The sequence below is a fragment of the Delphinapterus leucas genome, chromosome 11 (genome assembly GCF_059928025.1).
Source record: "Delphinapterus leucas isolate spDelLeu-1000000601 "Yukka" chromosome 11, BTC_Dleu_Yukka2, whole genome shotgun sequence".
Taxonomy (NCBI): Eukaryota; Metazoa; Chordata; class Mammalia; order Artiodactyla; family Monodontidae; genus Delphinapterus; species Delphinapterus leucas.
Window position 1 is genome coordinate 81,707,793 of NC_143139.1, and position 21,276 is coordinate 81,729,068.

At 36.3% G+C, this 21,276-nt stretch overlaps 1 protein-coding gene across 3 annotated transcripts in view; it reads left to right on the top strand.

The window, feature by feature from the left end:
* GAS2L3 (growth arrest specific 2 like 3) overlaps positions 1–21,276 on the top strand; it is a 55,873-nt gene that overhangs the window by 5,494 nt on the left and 29,103 nt on the right. Inside the window, exons 2-7 of one of the 3 annotated variants that reach the window (XM_022599985.2) lie at positions 6,195–6,240; positions 11,193–11,361; positions 12,521–12,636; positions 14,909–15,050; positions 19,152–19,215; positions 20,140–20,278. In XM_022599985.2, coding sequence (XP_022455693.2) covers positions 6,217–6,240; positions 11,193–11,361; positions 12,521–12,636; positions 14,909–15,050; positions 19,152–19,215; positions 20,140–20,278 — 654 coding nt within the window. In that variant the 5' untranslated portion in view covers positions 6,195–6,216. The other 2 variants (XM_022599986.3, XM_089921164.1) reach the window with 2 other exon arrangements.

Consider the following 21,276-nt stretch of genomic DNA (forward strand, 5'->3'; position numbering starts at 1 on the left):
GGATACGTATCGCTTTCTCTAGGTCAAATGTCTTGACCCTTTGGGAATATCTTCCTTTCTTCGCTTAAGATGTGTATTAGTTTCCTATTACTGCTAGAACAAATAACCACAAACTTGGTCGTTTATAACAACATAAATGTATTTTACAGTTGGGAGGTCAAAATTCTGAAATGAGCTAAAAAAAAGAAAAAGACGTTAGTAGGGCTGCATCCATTTTAAGGGTTGGGGGTAGGGGGGTAGCTCTTTTCTTCCCCTTTTCCAGCCTCTAGCAGGCACCTGCGTTTCCTGGCTGCTTCCTCTCCAAGCCAGCAGCGTAACAGCTCCAGCCTCTCTCTTTCTCTGCCTCTTGTGTCATGACATCTCTTTCTCTCTCTCTGCTTCTCTTGGCACATCCCCTTCTCTGGCTGTGACCTTTCTGCATCCCCCTTATAAGGACTCTGGTGATTACATTGGGCTCACCAGGATAATCTCCCATCTCCTTAGGCCCTTAATTTACTCAATCGCCAAGATCCATTTTGCCCACGAAGGCAGCATATTCACAGGTTTTGGGGTTTAGTACATAGACATCTTTGGGGACCATTATGTGGTCTACCACAATGGAATTTATTTAAAAGCCATAATAAAAATGTACCTGTCCAGTAGGGCAGCCCTATGAATTCCTGAGTAGCACATTGCTCCCGGAGTCCTTGTGCACTGGCACAGCTGTTCTGTCCCGTTCATTTGGACCCTCTGCCAAATACACCAGTTTTAGTCATTTTTTTCATAGTGATTCCTCTGGTGTATCAGGCAGCTCACTTAACCTGCTGGTACCTTGACTAGTAACCACTTCACATATTTCACCTTGGACATGTTTGGTGAGAGGCAAAATTATTTATTGGGTCACATAATAAATAAAAGTGAAAAATAATACCCCAAAAAAGTCTCCTGTCAGACATGTGCCTGCTGTATGGCTATTTCCAAGCTTTGCTGTCACATTTCACCTACCTGGTTTTTCCTAGAGATGTTCACATATCTCCCACCAGAAGTGTTTCCTAAACTTTCAGCTTGAATACTTCTCTCAACACTACTTCTGACAGCAATCCAGGAACTTAAAATATACTTGGTCAAGCAATGTACAGAAACAACGAAAAAACAGCATAAAGCACTGTAAGGACAGGTAGTTGGGAGAAATGCTATGTGAATTCAAGAGCTACAGATATAGGCAGAATTAATTCAGGCCCATCAGGAAGGGCTCCTGGGAGGAGGTAAATCAGAAGAGTTGTAAACCTGGATTAGTCGAGGTAAGGACTTTGCTGACTCTTTCTCTCGTGTCTAAATGTTGGTTTTTTCCAGGACTTGTTCCTAGATCTTGTCACTGCTTTCTCCATTTCTTTCTCGGATGATCTCATTCTTTCCAGTGGTTTTATCCCCCAAGGATTGCTGGCAATTTCTATCTCCTCCTGAACTTTCTTCTTAGCTCTAGATTAGTATTTCCAACTGCCAACCTGACATTTCCGCTTGAATGTCTTTGAAGCCTTCTCAAATTAGACATGACCAAAACATAGCACTTTTGCCCTGTCTCTGCTTTGTTCCCCGCTTCAGTCTGTTCAGACTCCCATCACCTTCATCGCAGTAAACGCTGCAACTATCCATTTACTCAACTGCTTAAGCCAGAAACCCAAGAGTTGTTCCTGACGCTTCACTCTGCCCTTACCTCCCTCGCCTTCACCCTCCATCTCTAACCATTATCAAGTCTTGATTCTAACTCCAAAATAGATGTCAAACCCATCCACTTTTCTCCGGTGGATACTTTTGTCAGCATCCCTGCCCAGGCACCATCACTGGTCACTGAACTGCTGCAGTGGATCCCCTCCTCTTCCCCTTCCAGGCTGCTCTCCATCTCACTTCCTGTGTGCTCAGTTTCCTTTGCTCTCACTGTTTCTACCCCTCTATGCTTCTCCTTCTCTCAGTGTTTCCGCTAATTCTTTTCCCCACATCTCTACCCACCTCTCCTTCTGTTTTCTTCCCCCTTTCTCTGTTAAACCCATCAGTATTTCACTCCCATGTTTCTCTCTCCCCCTCAGGGAGCTCTGTTAAACTATGAAATACATTATGTCTCTCCCTTGGTTAAAACTCTTCCATGGGTTCCCACTGCAATTAGAATAAAATCTACTTTCCTCAGTATGGCGTCACGTGGTGGGGCTACTGCCTGACTTTCCAACCCTATCCTAAGCCGCACGTGCTCCACACTTCAGCCATACTGGCTTCTTTCAGTTCTCGGAATGCGCCAAACTCTCTCCCCTTCTGTACAGAGTCTTTGCAAAAATTGTTCTCTGTGCATAGAACTCTTCCCTGTCTCTCTCCCTGGCTAATTGCCACCATTCTTCAAGTTCATGTTTTTCCTCCAGCAAAACCATTTCTAAATCACTCAATCAAAGTCTTAAAGTAGGCCCCTGCTGTCTCTCTGTTTTTTCTTTCAAAACAATTACCATGATTTAACCTTGTGTATTCACTACATACACAAGTGAATGTAGTAGCTCCATGAGAGCATCACGTCTGTTATGTTCATCACTGCGTCTGTTGCCTGTGGTGCCCAGTTTAATAAAGGGTGTGAATAAATGATTGCTTAATAAATGAAGGAGTGGACACTGCTTGGACAAACATATAGCTTGAACAGTGATAGAGCCACAGAAATGAGTGAAACCAATAGAGTGGACGGTGAGGAGACAGCCTGAATGGAGCAAAGGGCCTATGTGTGACACAATCCTTAAGCCTTATTCTAGCAAGAGACTTCTATGTTACACATTCATATTTGAGTATGGATGTTGGTATTTTAAAGTTTTTATGTTCACTTACAACCGTATTTATTTTTATGTTAGTAAAAGAAGCTTTCCAAATTACACTTAATGATTTCTCAGTATTAGCTTTTTCTTACCTCTTTTTAATTTGATGAATTATGTTAAATGAACTATAATTATGTCCTATCATAGTATCATCGTAACAACTCATTTGTTAAGTGCTAGCTATGTATCAGGTACTTTATTTGTATCACCTTATTTAATCTTTACAACAAGCATACAAGAGAGGTGGTGGTATCCCATTTAGCAGATGGGTCTGCTACTTTCTACTACCCCAGTGGTGCCTTTATGGTGATTTATTTTAGTATACATTAAAAAATATGAAATATGTTTGGTATGGATACAGCATTTCTATTTTTTCTTCTAGGCACTTAGGAAATATTTAACTCAGAATTTTAAAGCTGAGAAAGTTGTTTTTTATTCCCCTGAACAAATCAGTATATCTTCTTTAACTATTTTTCTAAATGAAACATTAAAAATGATGAAACGTTTTTTTGACACACAGAAGGGCGTACAGACCAGTATAATAATACCTGTGTTCTCACTGCTTATCTTGAACTGAAATCTTACTGGTACAGTTGAAAGGCCTCTGTGCATTCCATCCTAATCTCATCTCCGTCCCCTCCTCAGCAGTAACCACTGCGCCAACTTGGGCATTTACCGCATCCCTGCAGCTTATGTGTCTTGGCAGTCATCTGTCGGCTGGGTGCCGAATGTACATGTGTTGCAGTGGCAGTTAATGTTACTATTTTTCTGAGGAAACTTACTTTATTTCTTCGCTTTTTTGCCATTCTTTTCCAAGTCGGCCCCCAATTTGTACCAGGACTGAGACATACCACCTTGTGCTCTCCCCACCACATTTTATAATGTGAGTGAGGAATTAAAATATACTCAGTTTCAGAGCCTACAGCTGTGGAACAAAGGAGCAGCTCCACGGGCTGGCATTTTTTTCCCATCCTGATCTGAAGTCAAACTGGTATGAAGAGCCTTACCATAAATAATCTTGAGGACCTCATGGCTGAAAGCGTTTCTAAGTGGGCTAGGCCCAAATTCTGTTTAAGTTTTAGGTGGATAAGTGCACTCTGTGCTTCTAACATTTTCTCCAGATTTAAAAAATTAAGTATAGTATTCACTTGTGATCTGTGCATACGCTGTTTGTCTTGTTAAAGCAGGGTTAGCGGATAGTTTGGGCTTGGTCATTTGAGAGCTCTTTTTTTTTGCCCAAATCCAAGGGAAAAGACTTCCTCAAGATGGCACAGAATTAAAGTAGTCTTCTCCAAAAAGACAGACAAAAACAGAAACCAAAAAAAGCCAATAAATTGCTAATCGAGGTGCAGATCCAGAAACGAAGAGTTGCTGATTCGGTATAATTGGTTTATGTGGGAAAAAAAAATGTAGAGACTGAGGCTTTTAGGGAAAGATAGATAAGAGGAAAGCAGGTAATAAACTGAGTAAGAAGCAAGAATTGGGATTGTGATGCAGATTGGGGACTGGGCTAACGGTAGACAAGAAGCTGCTGTTGGGATTCAATGCTTGAGACAAAAATGATTTGGAAAGAGAATAGTGAATGACTAGAAAGTATGAATAACTGGCTCTTAGGATCTGGAACACAGTAAATACTCAGGAGTTAATGATGATTCACTGATACAATCTCATCAGTTTATAAAAGTTTTCCAATAAAAGCATATCTTTGTGTACCTGATAGTTTTTCACATATGAAGACATATTATAACTTATCTGAGTACCATTTATTAAATAACTTCTTTTTAAAGGTAATCCAAATGGTTAATTTTGTTATCTTTAAAGTAGTTCTTTCTATTTCATAAGAATGATGTGGGGGAATATATATATATATATATATATATAAAATAGACTCTCTGCTAAAGTTCAGTGATTGAAGCTTGTGCACAAATTCTTCGTTTCTTTCATAGAACTAATTTTGTTGAATTTTCCATAAAAACTGCAACTACTAAACATTCTTGTGATAGCTTCTTTGTGACTGTGTCACTGTTCTTGATTTGCACACGCCTTATAATTCAGGCCTTCTTTTGTTTGGGGTTGGCAGTTCCAGCTGTTCAAGCTCTTGTCTGATTATGTGGGACTCCTTATTTTAATGGGAGCAGCTTCTTTGCTGTATTTTTTAAAAATGGTCTCGGAAGCTTCTTACTGTGGATCTTTGTTGGGGACAAAGGATTATTTATGCTAAAGGAAAACGTATTCCCCACTGAGTTAGCTCGTGGGAAGCATAACAAACTCATTAGTAATGCCCAATTGTACTTTGGCTTTTTGCTAGGGTAGAGAGAAGGAAAAATGACATCAAGGACATTCTGCTGTCCTTTGCCTTCTTGCAAAGACAATGTGATGTGTAACATCAGACTTTTCAGTTAGGTTTAGCTCCAGTTCAGCTTTGGTACTGGAAGAAATGTTCCTGAGAGGAAAGTGGGATGTGTAGGTGGCGCATCTGCACATCTGAGGTATGTTTGGTATAACTTAGGGGAGAAAGTAACTTTTCCTTATAAGCCATTTTCTATTTTTTCTTAGAATATTTTAATGGTGGTTTACAATAAAAAATAGACTAGTATGTAATGCTGCTATAAGCAATCTAAAATCCTAGGTTTTATATAGTCTGTTATTCTGTTTTCAAACTCTTCACTTTCTTTCCTCTGAAAATACATTAAAGAATTGTATTAATCCAACTTAAAGTTGTGGTTTTTTTCCTTGTATGTTTCAAGAATAGTCCTTTAGAGTTCAAATTGCTTTTTTTTTTTGGTCTTTAGCACCTCATGGAGAAAATAACTTATGGAAAATTATTAAGGAAAGGCATTGAGTATTGTTTCATAGTTAAAATTGATATCTTTCTTTATTACCTTGTCATCTGGTGGAAGAAGCTTATGGTTAAACTTGAGAATTTATACAAAGTTCGGGTGAACTTATCTCTTTGTAAAGATCAGATGAGAGATACTTGACTTTCAGTATCAGTTGTTGTGATATTTGTATTTACATTATATTTACAGTGTGTTTACAGGGGAAAATTCTGGGGCAGTTTTAAGGTAAGCTAAGTTTTATTGTTAGTTTTATTTTACTAGTCAGATGCTTCAAGAATTACTTTGATATTAGTGCCAGAAACTATATATTAAAGTGTGTTTCAGATTTTCCTCTTTCAAATGAGGAGTACTTTTATGAAGTAAGAAACGAGGAGTATGATTGCCTTCTCCTATGGTCAAATTATTCCAAATAGAAAAGTACTAGGTTTTCAGTCAGATAGGAGAATAAATCAGATTCCTTGTAATTTGAGGGTTTGGGGGAGTAGGAAAGCTACCATTGTCTGCATATTAATGTTTTGTTTTATTTTCATAGCAGCAATATCATTTCAGCATAGATGACCATGCTGCCTGCAATTCAAGTAAGTGGTTTTCTTGGGAAAATATATATTTAAGTTAATGAGATTAATATAATAAGATTACAGTAGTTAGAAAAAAACTAAAATTATCACAAAAATTTTGTTTTACTGTTTTTTTAAGCATCAGATTTAATAACACTTTTTATTTTCACTTTCTAGTTCTGAAAAGACTTTAATATTAAGCTTTCATTTATACTGCATATTTGTAAGAATCAAAAATATCTTAGGATTGGTGGGTTCATCGTATTTGTACTACCCTGGGAAAAGAATTGGAATAGTTTGTGATTTTCTTCTCATTACAGTTTAGTATATGTTTGTAGTTAAAAGAGCTTTCAATGAAAACAAATATAAATTCTTAATTTTAGATAACTGTACATGTGCCCTGTAATGCCTGTAAATAATGTGTCATTAAAACTTAAAATTTAGAGTGGTTTTTTTTTGGTTAGTTTTTTGGTGAGGGGAAGCAAGATGGAGGTAATAAGACAAACCAGAATGATCTTACATTTGATTGATTTCCAGAGTTGGTATTTATTCTTAGATGCTTTAAAAGTTTTCTTTCTTTTGACATAAACAGAACATGACTGAATTTTAACTTAAAGATAAAAATCACCTTGAAGGTCTACCTAGGAAGATGTAAGCGCTGATAATAAAATTTGCCTTTGAAAGTGAGAATTTTAGAGTCAGTCCGATTTTGTGTCTGATTTTTGTTCTGCCACTCTGCTTGTGAGATCCTGGCAAGTTATTTTACCTCTCTGAGTCCCCGCTCCCTTGCCTCTGAGGTGAGGATAACAGCGCGTATTTTTCAGGGTAGTTGTGAGGAATCAATGAGATAACATGAGCCAAGTGCCTCCTGGAATGTGTTGTTACCTAGTAGGCACTTCAGAACTTTGGTTGTATCATTGGTACAACGAAATTATCCGGATGTAAAGCTGGAGATTATAACTGTGTCGTGAAAGTTTTTTTTTTTTTTTTAATTAAGAAAGAAGGCTTATCAAGATAGCAGTGTGTGATAGCCTAGAGAAGATAACTTATTTATAAAATGGTTAAGAACAATTCTGAATGGGATGCTGCTTTCTCCCTCCTACGCTGTGCAGCTATATCCTCCTACCCTACTAATAAAGAGTTCTTTTGTACTGTTTTCCTTTGGGGACTTGGGAGTCCATGGCAGTCTTCCAAAAGGTCTTACTCTTCCCCTTTGGGGTCTTCTCTAATCCACATTGAGTATGCTCAGAACTCCTTATTTCTCAAAACCAGTTTTTATCTGATTACTTCTGTTCATCTCTTTTTATCCAAGTCTCAGAATTGTCATCAGTTTCATGTTGATTATATTTTCTATATTCCTTATAAAGTGCTTTTTATCATTGCCACATTGACCATGTTTTTCTCATTTCTCTCCTAATGGCCATTAATACTTTCTTAAATTGGTGATTTTTTTTTCCATAGTGTTGTCTTATAGTTCCACGAACCCGCCTCTGACCTAGATTCCACAGATCTGTCCCTATTGATACTTCTCCAAGAGTACCCTTGACATCCCTCGTGGAAGTTTTTGCTTCTCTCCCTGGTGAATGTGAGAACTTCCTCGATTTTCACCTCTTTGCTAATTAGGCTTCGTTTTTCATAAGTGCCTTGCAGAGAGGAGACACTCAGTAGATAGCTGGTTTCTTATTCATTTAATCCATGAAGGTCTTCCTTGCCCCTTTTTTATGTCCCTGATTCTGATTAGTAAATAAACTTACAGTCTAAAAATCAATGAACTAGATAGTTCCTAATCTCTTTTGGGTCATAGACCCTTTCCAGAATCTAACAGAAACTATGAACTCTCTCTCTCTGAGAAAAGGCCCATTTGTACGTAGGCCTAAATTTTTGCCTAAATGTAAGTTGTTTATATACTGATTCAAGTTCTTCTGTAGACTGCCTATGGTTAGGAATCTCTGCAGTGTGACAGCTTTCAGCATGATTGAGAACAATCTTTATACATGCAGGTTTTGTTATTAACATCTAGCTTTTAACAACATTAATATGCTACTGACTAGCCCAGGTTTTTATAGTTTTCTGCTTGTAATAATAGGAAAATCCAAGTACTCTTCTCCCTAATGTGCCAAGAACTTAGAATGACTTTCGTTAATTTTAGCTTCTCCATTTTCATACATGATATTTTCAAAACCACCTTCCTAGATAATGTACATGTTTCCTTGACAAACATTTGCATCTTCTCTGCCTTTTGTCAGCTCAGCCAAATGGTTAAAGGACAAATAACATTCTGCTGACTGTAAAATACCATTTATTGTAAGATGCATCTTGATTTTGATGGTACAAAGAGTCATTTGCTAGTATCTGTTCCTCAAGTATTCAACTAATATTTTTGACTGCCTATCATGAGGTAGGTCTTATACTGAGTCCTGGGATTACAGAAGCAAGACATTCTTATGAAGGGAAGATTTAGATATTATATCTTTGCTGTACTCCCTTTGAAGTAATTCTAAGACAATTTGGGGAAATAACATCTTGTTTTTTTCCAAAAACTTTATGGGATCCTCATGTATTTAGGAGTTAATTCCCCAAATCTCTACCCTCAGTTTCTGAAATAATGCCCCTCGAATAACAATGTTTCTCTTAGTATTTGGGTATTTTTATTAAGTTTTGCTACTCCTGCTTGCCTCTTGTGGTATATATTCATTGTCTTCCTTTGCCTGTGAGATTTTTTAAAAAACGTGTTTATTTCTCATCATAGGAGATTGGAAGCAGCTCTTTTCTTCCCCTCTATGTTTGTCTGGGTTAACAATGGTGTTGTTATGGCTTTTGATTTGGTATAGTAACACCTGCCTCAAATAAACCTCAGTAAGTTTAATATATTTCGGGGGGGGAAATTATCTACATTGAAAAATCAAGACAGAACTAGGTTCACTTGGTATTACCTATACTTATGCCTCTTTTTAAAAAACTTTTTAAATTTTTATTTTAAAGCAATCACAAACTTGCAAAGTGGTTGTTAAGTGTAGAGCAGAGATTTGAACCATTTGAGAGTAGGTTGCAAATCTAATGTCCCGTTACCTCTGGTACTTTAGTGCATTTATCGCGTGCAAGGACTCCCTCCTATACAGCCACAATGAAATCATCAGAATCAGGATATTAGCGTTGGTACAGAACTACTATCTAATACTCAGGCCACATTCAACTATTTGTCAGTTGTCCCAATAATGTCCAGTTCAGAATCACCTGTTGCGTTTAGTTGTCGTGCCCCTTAGTCTTTATTAGTATTTGCTTTCTTTAATGACCTTGACACTTTTGAGTATTACAGACCAATTATTTTGTAGAATGTCCCTCAATTTAGATTTGCCTGATGTTTTCTCATGATTAGATTCAGGTTATGCATCTTGGCAGGACTATCACAGAGGGATGTTGTGTTGTCTCGTTGTATCCTGTCAGGTGCATATGATTTTGATTGATCCTGTTGTTGATCATGTTCACCTGTGTCACTCGGTTAAGTTGCTGCCTGGGTTAAGTTGCTGCCTGATGAGTTTCTCTACTGTGAAATTACTTTTTTTCTCTTTGTAGTAGGTATTTCTGGGGAAGTACTTTGAAAGTATATGGAAATCTCATTCCTCATCAAAATTCCAGTTTATTCATTTATTTATATCTAGGTGGACTCAGAGTTGTCCATTTTATTCAGTGTGTTACAATCCACTTATATCATTATTTTGATGCTCAAATTTTTCTTGATTTGGCCAGCAGAAGTCCCTTCAAGCTGACTTCTGTGTCCTTTTGCATGTTCCTATCATTCTTTGAGCACTTCTTTGCTTTCTGGTAAAACTTACTTGATTCCAACACCATAGGGTTCATTCTAGTTTTCTCAGTCCATAGTTGTACCTCTTTTCTTTGGCAGTGAGAAACCTGGCTCCCATTTGATAAATCCCCGTGTATGTAACCCGTCTCCCTTTGTTGCTGCCACCCCTCCCTGAGCTGATGCCCTTCTCAGCTCAGTTGGGCTCTGACACCCTGCACTGGGATGTTCCTCCGTTGTCCCCAGCGGACACCCTCTTTATCCTGCTCAGGGTCTGATGCTGCACAGGGCCGTTGCCATGCGTGGATGCCCTGTCACCTCACTCAAGCTCTGACCCTCCATTTCAAGCTGCCCTCCTGTGAGAACCCCTTTATCACTTCACTTGGGCTCTGATACCCCTTTCTGAGTTGAGATTTGACACAGTCTTTTCTCTAACTAATCTTATATTAAAAGTATATCTAATTGTATTTCAAAATTTTGCAAGTGTTGGTTTGATAGCATGTTTCTGTCAGTTTTTATTCTAAACCAGGGATTGACCAGGTAGTAAACATTTTTAGCTTAGTGAGTAAGTAGGCAGAATCAAAGCTATTATGTAGGTACTTACATAACTACCATTTTAAAATGTAAAAACCATTCTTAGCTTGTGGGCCATGCAAAATCAAGTGACAGACCACATTATTTAGAATTTTTTTTTTAGATAACACTGTTATTATGATTTAAAGTTTATAAAATGCCAACTATGCATTCATTCATTTATCCATTATTCAACAAATATTGTTAGGCCCAATGCTAGATTCTACAAAGATGTAGCTTATAAGGCAGGTATTATTAATTCATTTTACAGCCAAGATGCTGATACTCTGGTCAAGTAACTTGTCAGACTTATGCAGCTAAGAAGTGAAAGAAAAAAATTATTTGTTGACTTTCATCCCCTCAGTTTGATGGTAGAACCCATTCATTAATTAGGGATTCACTTACATTTATCACAGAATTGAATACGGAAAGTGTCTCAAGTATCTAGGCTAATAGTTTGCTTCTGGTTTATTAACTTTCTGTGAGCTGCTGCAGCTCTGTATATTAAATATGGTCTGTAATTCATTATTTAAATATAAATGTTAGGCATGCTGACTTTTAACAGGGTTGCATCCATTCAGTTGGTTGGTGTTTTCTCTAGGTGTGGTTTGGAGAAGACCTGCCTCTAAGTCCACGGAGTCCTCTGACCCCCAGACATGGGCCAGGTTTGGCTGATGTTTGTCAGTATGATGAGTGGATAGCTGTGAGGCACGAAGCTACCCTGTTGCCCATGCAAGAAGATCTGTCAATCTGGCTATCTGGTTTATTAGGTAAGGCTTGCAAAGATGCTCAAAATTGTAATCTCTTATTCAGTAAATGTTTATTGAGAATCTTGCTCTTTGTCAAGGAATGATAGTTCCAGAGGCTGGGGATCCTCTAGTGATGGAAATATTTGATGTCCTTTTTCTCACCAAGCTTACATTCTAGTTGGGAAGATATTCTGATTCACCCTGACCCTCGGGGCTTGAATAGTAAGCAAGTTTGAGGCTTCATGGAAGAGGTCAGTAGTAAGAGCTGTGAATAATCAACATTTTAATTGTTAATGTTAAAAAAAATTTTAAGTGTATAGGTCTAATTTGGGGGTCTGTATTTTATTGATTTCTATTTTCTCCTTAAACTTGTGTAAGGCATGAGATTCTGGGTGGAATATATGCTGTAGTTAAAATGATTCCTGTTTCTGAGGCTTCGAGGGGCAGAGGTATATGAAACCTAGGAGGAAATGTCAGCTTGGAGAATGCATGGCATCATATTTCTTTACTCAGTTAGAGGGACATGAGTGCTCTGAACTTTCTCCCTAGAAAAAAATTCTCTTTTAAATAACAGAATTTCATGTAGCATTGTAAGGTTTTCGTGAGGAGGAATATATATGTATAAAGCTCATCTATGGTCTTTGAAGAGAATTAAAAACGCACTAAACTCTCACTCTTATATCAGTTTGAAGATTTGGATAATTTCTTAAAAGTTTATTATGTAATAATGCTTCCAAATAAGGGATTTTAGAGGTGAAAAGTTGGTGTTTTCTGAGTGCTTGTTACATTGTTATCTTTAATTTTTAAATTACAACAAAGACCATCTTACTTATAGAGAATCTTTCTTGTGCAAGCAGTTGTAATGTGCAGTGAATCAAAACTTAACCTTAATAGTGGATCTTGAAATATAAAACACTTTGGTGTTTTTCAGTGAAATAAAGTAGATGTCATTTATTTTTCCTGTGCTTCTACACCACAGATATTTTTGTTTCAGTTGACTTTCTCTTAATTTGATATTATCTGCTGTTTTAACTGTACCTTCTAAGAGTGAATGCTCAGAGTCTGATCTAATATTTGCCTAGTGTTTCAGCTATAATCCGATTACATTTAATTAAACTTTAACCATATTGTTTGAATTTACTGTTTCTAGAAGGCTCTTAGCTTTGAAATATGTTTTTAGGTATTGAAGTTAAGGCAGAAAGGTTATTGGAAGAACTTGATAATGGAGTACTGTTATGCCAACTGATTGATGTTCTTCAAAACACGGTGAAAACATGCAACTCTGAAGAACCAGTGGTAAGAAAATGTTTGACAGTAGTGATTTAATACCTTGGTACATATTGATTTGCTTATGTACATTTCTTATCATCTCTACAAGGCTGTAAACTTCCAACGCAACTATATGTAAAATCTTGGATAATTTACTTAATCTTTTTGAGCATCTGAAAAAATATTCTCACTTGTAAAATGGAGATATTAACATTTACCTTGTAGGATATATTTTCGAGGATTCAGCAACATTAAATGAGATAATATATAGATAATGGTTAGCTTATATAGATAATGCCTGGTGCATAGTAAATATCTAAATAGCTAGTTCTTCTTGAGAACAATAATAGTACCTTCCTTATAGGATTCCTGTGAGAGTTAAGTGAAAAAAGAGGTTGTGATGGTTCCTGGCACACAGTTAAGAGCTATTATCATCATCTTTTTATTCTTTATATATTGTCTTCATGGTAAATTCATAAATATTGGCTGAATGAATAATACGTTTTTTAGATACTTTTCTACCGTTGACCCTGAAGTTGGGATTTGAGGTAGATAAGGTTTCCTCTCTTTTCATCAAATATGGTTATTTTCACTCATGGGATCTGGTGTCTGTGAGTGTGCATTCTAGATATTAACATAGTGCTGGTGGAAATATAAAGTAGTACCATCTTTCTTGGGGGACAATGGGTAACATATATCACATTGAAAATAAAGCACATCCTTTGATACGTAACGTAATTCTAATTCCAGGAATTTATTCTAAGAAAATAACCACAAATTCACAAAAACGAGTGTGCAAAAAAAATTAAGAACAACCTAAATGCTCATCAGTAGGGAAGTTGTTTAAAATTAATTATGGTACCTAAATAGAGTAGAATATTATCTATTCATTAGAAATGACTATTTTAATTTTTGTGTTTTTTTTTTTTTTACCTCAAAAGATGCCTGCAACCTATCATTAAGTGTGCATGCACACATACACAAATCAGATTGCAGAAGAGCCTGTTTACGTAGCATTCTGTAGGTACAGATGTACTTGTGTATGGAGATGTCTTACTGAAATGTGGATAAGAAGATTTCAATTGATACTAACCATCTTTGTATTTGGCTGTGTTGATTTTTTTTTCCTATATACAACTAGAAAAACTCACAAGGTTATTGTAATCCTAGAAAATAATAGCAACAGGAAGGAAACATAAGGAACTGGTAATAGTGTGGTTCTCTCCAAGGAGAGAAAGGAACTGAGGGGTAGTGGTAGGAGAAAGACTTATACTCTACTGTGTCCATTGCATTTTAAAAAATCATATGCGTGAATTTCTTATTCAAGTAAAAATTTGAAACAAAACTAAAAACCCCTCAGCCGGGCTTCCCTGGTGGTGCAGTTGTTAAGAATGTGCCTGCCCCAGTGCAGGGGACGCAGGTTTGAGCCCTGGTCTGGGAAGATCCCACATGCCGCAGAGCAACTAAGCCTGTGTGCCACAACTACTGAGCCTGCGCTCTAGAGCCCGCAAGCCACAACTACTGAGCCCATGTGCCACAAGTACTGAAGCCTGCACGCCTAGAGCCCGTGCTCCGCAACAAGAGAAGCCACTGCAATGAGAAGCCTGCGCACCACAACGAAGAGTAGCCCCCACTGGCCACAACTAGAGAAAGCCCGTGCACAGAAATGAAGACCCCATGCAGCCAAAAAAAAAGAGATGAATAATTTCTAAAAAAACCCAAACCTCAGCCTCAGCAGGATTCTCTGAATACTCTTGGTCCAGGAAATAAAAATGAATTAGGATTCTGTAAAACTTAGCTTGTCAGTTTTCAAAGAACTTTAATTAAGAATGGGCTACTACTTCCTTGTTTGAAAGTCTCCTCAAGAAACTCAGAACCATATTTATGAATCTGCAAATAAGGAAGTTAGCAAAATTGAGACTGTGTAAACCTTTAACATAGCAATAATTTTGTGTTTGTATTGAACTGTGTTTGGAGAGATAAACTATAAAGATGTGCTTTGGAATTATTAGACTATCATTTTTTATCTTAACTAAGACTCTCATGTCATTTTAAAAAGAAAGATTAGAGATGCGTGATCCTGCTAATTTTGACCTGACTGTTTTCCTAGGAATCATTTTCTAGAATATGCTTAATGAAAAGCAAAATAAAATGATTTTTGAAGATGCCTTTTTCCTCTAGTGCTATGCACTTTTTAGTTACATTCAATGCACTGAACATTTATTTAGTAATATTAAAATGGATATTTAATGAAAATATCCTTGATGCATGTTTGAAATTATTCTTTTGTCTTTTCCAGAATTTTCCAATGAGAAAAGTGCCCTGTAAGAAAGATGCTGCATCAGGTTCGTTCTTTGCTAGAGACAATACTGCGAACTTCCTTCACTGGTGCAGGCACATCGGCGTTGATGAGACTTACCTCTTTGAATCTGAAGGTTTAGGTAAGTGTTGTTGTTGTGTTTAATGTTTATTAGGATATTTTTGTATGCCTCACTTCTAATTTTTCTTTCCAAGTAAGGACTCAAATGCCACATCTCATTTTACTAGAAACATTTATACTCTAAATATATGTAAACAATTGGAGAATCAGATTCCAGATCAAATGTATGATAAAAGCTTTTCATTTATGTTTTAGATCCTATATATCTAGAATGGCCTGGACATATTTTACTTCCTAAATGAGTTGGCTATGGGAAGGTTCTGGATTAAGGCTTAACTAATTAATGTTTTCATCAAGAATTACTCTATCAAGTCTAAATTACTAGTAATTTCTTTTTAACTAGATAATTACAGAAATAACAGAAGGCCAAATGATGTATGTTCATGGTGTTTAGATTTACCTCGTAAACAGCAGCTGCCAATTTGGTTATCTAAATGGGCTAATGCTTTTAAAAAGTCATGCTCTATTGAAGAATTATTGATGTATTTTCTCATTTCATTTAAGTCAACAGAAACATCTGTGCAGTGACCAAAGTGAAAACTATCTAAGTTTTAGACTATCTATATATTTCCTCAAAGTATTTATGTGTGCGCGCGCGTGTGCGTGCACACACACAGACACACACACACACTCACAGAATTTATAATGTTTTGATAAGAGCAGTAGCATACCAAGGGCGGGGGTCATGGGAATAGTATTCGGTCCTGGTAGAGAGAAGTATTTTGTCACTGACATTGCTTAGAATTGCCGGTTCATGGTGATAATAAAAAGCAAACCAACTTTTTAGTTGGTTTCATTATTGTTTTAGGTTATTAATGTTGTAAATATTTCTATTGACCATGCACACCCTGTTGCCTGCAGACAGGTAGCTGTTCCCCACTGTTACCTGTTTAGTATGCCTCTGGATATTCTTATCCAGTGTAGAATTAAAACTAATGGATTGCTGTTTTACCCCCCAGTTTGCACCCTGCTTTAATCCAGGTGTGCTCATCATTAAGCATATTAGGTTTCTTTTTATTCATAGCATTTAAAAAAATTGAGGTATGTTCACGTAACATAAAATGTATCATTTCAAAATGTAGACTTCAGTGGTTTTTAGTATACTCACGATTTGTGCAGATATCACCATTATTAATTCCGGAACATTTCCATCACTCCAAAAAGAAAACCCATACCTATTAGCACTTGGACCCAGTTACTCCATATCTCCATCCTCTGGCAACCACCAGTCTACTTTCTTTCTCTATAGATTTGCTACTCTGGACTTTTCATATAAATAAAATCATGCAATATGTAGCTTTTGTGTCTGGCTATTTTCAGTTAGCATTATGGGTCATTTATGTTGTAGCATCTAACAGTACTTCATTCCTTTTTATGGCTGAATGATATTTCGTTGTATGGATATACATTTTTTAATCTACTATCAGCTGATGGACATTTTGATTGTTTCTATTTTGGGGTTATTATTAATAATCCTGCTATGAACATTTGTATGCAAGTTTTTGAGTGAACATATGTTTTAAATTCAGGGATATACCTAGGAGTGGAATTATTGGGTCATATGGTAATCCTGTGTTTATCTGTTTGGGGAACTACCAAACTGTTGTCACAGTGGCCACACCATTTTACATTCCCACTAGCAATGCACAAAGGTTCCAATTTCTTCACATAGTTGTCAACACTTGTTATTATTTTTTAAAATTACAGCTGACCCTTGAACAATACAGGAGTTAGGGGCAGCGGTCCCCTAACCCTGCAGTCAAAAATCTGGATATAACTTTACAGTCAGCCCTTTGTATCCACGGTTCTGAATCCACAGATTCAACCAACCACAGATCTTATAGTACTGTAGTATGTATTTATTGAAAAAAATCCATGTGTAAGTGGACCCACACAGTTCAAACCATGTTGTTCAAGGGTCAACTGTATAACCATCCTAGTGGGTGTGAAGTGGTATCTCATTGTGGTTTTGATTTGCATTTCCCTAAAGACTAATGATGTTAAGCATCTTTACATGGGCTTATTGGCCATTTGTATATCTTCTTTACAGAAATGTCCATTCAAATCTTCTGCTCATTTTTGGGGGAGTCAATTGTCTTTTTTTGTAGACTTGTAAGAGTTCTTTCTTTATTCTGGATATTAGGCCCTTATTAGATATATGATTTGCCAATATGTTCTTCTGGTCTTTGGGTTGCCTTTTCACTTTCGTGATAGTGTCCTTTGATGCATAGAAGTTTTTAATTTTGATGAAGTTCAGTTTATCTTTTCTTTGATTGCTTGTGCTTTTGTTGTCATATCTAAAAAACCATTGCCTAATCCAAGGTCACACAGATTTTCACCTATATTTCCTTCTAGGATTTTTATAGGTTTAGCTTTTACATTTTGGTCTGTAATGCATTTTGAGTTATTTTTTGTATACTGTGTGAAGAAGGAGTCTAAATTCATTCTTTTGCATGTAGATATCCAGTTGTCTTAGCACCATTTGTTGAAAAGACTGTTTTTTCCCCTTTGAGTTGTCTTGGCACCCTTGTTGAAAATCAATTGAACATAAACATATGAGTTTATTTCTGGACACTGTTTCATTCCACTGGTCTGTATGTCTATCCTTAAGCCAGTAAACACTGTCCTGATTATTGTAGTTTTGAAATTGGGTAGTATGAGTCTTCCAACTTTGTGCTTTTTAAAAGTTGTTTTGGCTATTCTATATTTCTTACAGTTCTTTATGAATTTTATCATCAGCTTGTCCATTTCTGGAAAAATAAAAGGCTCTTGGAATTTTGATAGGGATTGCACTGAATCTGTAGGTCAGTTTGGAGAGTATTACAATAACAATATATGTCTTCCAATCCATGAACATAGGATGTCTTTCAATTTATTTATATCTTATTTAATTTCTTTCAACAATATTTTATAGTTTTCAGTGTACAAGTCTTACAATTCTTTGGTTAAATTTATTCCTAAGTACTTTATTCTTCTTGAAGCTATTGTGAATGTAATCATTTCCTTAATTACATTTCAGATTGTTTATTGCTAATGTATAAAATGCAATGACTTTTGTATATTGATCCTCATATCCTGCAACTTTGCTGAACTTGCTTATTAGCTCTATTAGTTTTTCTGTAGATTCTTTAGGGTTTTCTAAACAAAGGACCATATCACCTGTAGATACAGTTTTCCTTCTTCCTTTCCAATCTAGATGGCATTTATTTATTTTTCTTGCCCAAATGCCCTGGCTAGAACCTCAAGTACAATGTTGAATAGAATTGGTACAAGTGGACATCCTTCTTTTCCCTGGTCTTAGCCTCGAGGAAGACATTCAGTCTTTCACCATTAATAATGATGTTAGCTATGGGTTTTCCAGATTTCATATTTATAAAGTTCTCTTCTGTTTCTACTTTGTTGAGTCTTTTTTTTGTCATGAAAGGGTGTTTGATTTTGTCAAAAGCGTTTTCTGTGTCTACTGAGATAGCTGTATGTTTCTTTTCCTTTATTTTATCAATATGGTGAATTATATTGATTGATTTTCATACGTTGAACCAACCTTGCACTTCTGGGATAAATCTCACTTGCTGCTGGATTCAGTTTGCCAGTATTTCATTGAGAATTTTTTACATCTGTGTTCATAAAGGATATTTGTCTTTAGTTTTCTTGTGATGTCTTTTTCTGACTTTGATATCAGGGTAATATAGGCCTCATAGAATGAGTAGAGAAGTGCTCTCTCCTCTTCTATTTTTGGAAGAGTTGAAGAAGGCTGTTAACACATAGTCCTGTGCTAAAGATAGTTTAGAATAAAATTGAAGTGATACGTTTCTTCAATAATATCTCCTGTTAAGAGATCTGAAATATTAATAATTTAATGTTACTACAGTCTTAGTTTTTTAGACTTAAAATACTACACAGGTAAGCATCCGTGGTAAATTTTAATCTTCTGGTTGACCATTTTCTTTTTAATTTCAGGAAGATGATAATATGTAGAAAAAATAAAAGTCTTTTCTGAGTCTCCAAATAAGTAATGCTACTGTCTTTTCTTTTACTTCTTTCATGCCATAAATATATTTGCTTATTTAATTTGCCCCCTAAAATATGTGGTCTTATTTTTCAGTTTTGCACAAAGATCCGAGACAGGTATATCTTTGTCTTCTTGAAATTGGTCGAATTGTGTCAAGGTATGTATTCCACAATATTTCAGAATTTCAATGTCATAAACATTTTTTAAGCTGCTTTATTTTATCGAGAACACTATTTTCTATAAATGAAAATAATTTTTGATTGGAATAAAGGTAACTTAATTTACTGTTTTTTCTTTCTTTTTGTTTCTTTATTAACTTTGTTGTGTTCACGTGAGCCATGTCATGTGTCAACATCTGCTTGCTCATGTAGCTTGCCTTCATTTAGTATTAAACTGTAAAAGTGGATACTTACATTTTTCAGATCAAAAGTAGAGTAAGAGGGCTTCCCTGGTGGCGCAGTGGTTGAGAGTCCGCCTGCCGATGCAGGGGACATGGGTTCGTGCCCCGGTCCGGGAGGATCCCACATGCCGCGGAGCGGCTGGGCCCGTGAGCCATGGCCGCTGAGCCTGCGCGTCCGGAGCCTGTGCTCCGCAACGGGCGAGGCCACAACAGTGAGAGGCCCGCGTACCGGAAAAAAAAAAAAAAAAAAGGAGAGTAAGAGCATGCAATCTTTAAGCAGTTCAAGGTGAAGCAAGTCCTTTAGACACAAAGAGGGTCTGATAAGAAGGCTGAGGCCTGGTATCCTCCATACCTAGCTCGACCCCATCTTCACTCACGAGATGACTTGTTTTTTGTTTTTTTTAACAAGCTGATTTTGAAAGGTACGTTTAGGATCCCTGATTGAATATTGGGAGCATTCAGTAACCCAAATATATATATGCTATGATGTAAAGATGATAATCTGAATTTTTGGCAATCTGTGGGACATTATAAAGCATTTCCAGATGTCCCAGTGAAACAACTGGTAGAAGAGAGTCATATAGACTTTATTTAAAAATAAAAGATAACCTATTGTGATATACATGGAAGTACTTGGCTCAGACTTCACTTGTTTGATGAGATCTCATGATTGGTTTTCAGCTATGGGGTTGAGCCACCAGTATTAGTAAAATTTGAGAAAGAAATTGAGCTAGAAGAGACCTTACTTAATACTTCTGGGCCTGAAGATTCCATCAGCATTCCAAAATCATGCTGTCAGCATGAAGAGCTGCACGAAGCTGTAAGTAATTGCACACTTTCTTTCAACTATGATGCGTCAGAATCTCATAGTTCGCCAAAAGTGTTCCTCTTTCATTTTTATTAATTGAAGAGGGAAAAAAAAGTAGCATGAATGAAAGTATTTATTGCAGTATTACTTATAAGGCTGAAAAATTGGAAGCAATGTAAATACTCTCAAATTGGGCAATGGCTAGGTAAATTAGGATTTACTATTTTAGCAGAATAATCATTTTTGGTAATCATTATGAAGACTATATAGCAACAAGAAAAAAGTTTACTTTGTGAAAAGTATGTATCAGAACAAGGAGAATGAAAATAATTGATATTAGGGTAGTACCTTTACAGATGATTTTAATTTCTTTAGCTATTTCCTTTAATGTTAAAATGTTAATTACACAATAGCTAAAACCAGAAGAGAACATTTTTTATTCACAGCACTTACTCCTTTTAGGCTCACCAACTTATTTAGATTGTGAGTTAGTGCTGATTTGTACTGCTGAATATAAGTGGTATTTGGATATTTTAAACAAAGAAAATAAGTGACCTTTTATGCCTGCAAGCTTGTTATGAAAACTCAAGGGAACACATTTCTTTAAATATATATGTGCTATATGAATATATTCAGAGTCCACCTACACATATGTGACCTGCTGAGATCTTATGGTCATGTTTAAAATTAAGGAACAATTACCTGATTCATTATTTTGAGTGCTGTTAAGAAATATACAGCTGCAATTCTGTGTACCTAAGAAACCTTAATGGATAGAAAATAATTACCTCCTTTCAAATTACTTTGTTATCTAACTTGTAAATGGTTCAAATAATTGTAAATTCTTTACCCAAGTTCAGAATATTTTTTAGCCATCTTATGCATGTGGTATGTGTGTGTGTGTGTGCGTGTGTGTACATATGTGCTCATATAACCAAACTGAACAAGATAAACTTCATTGAATCGCTTATGAAAATCAGTTCTATTTATGATCTTGTTATTTTGTTAAA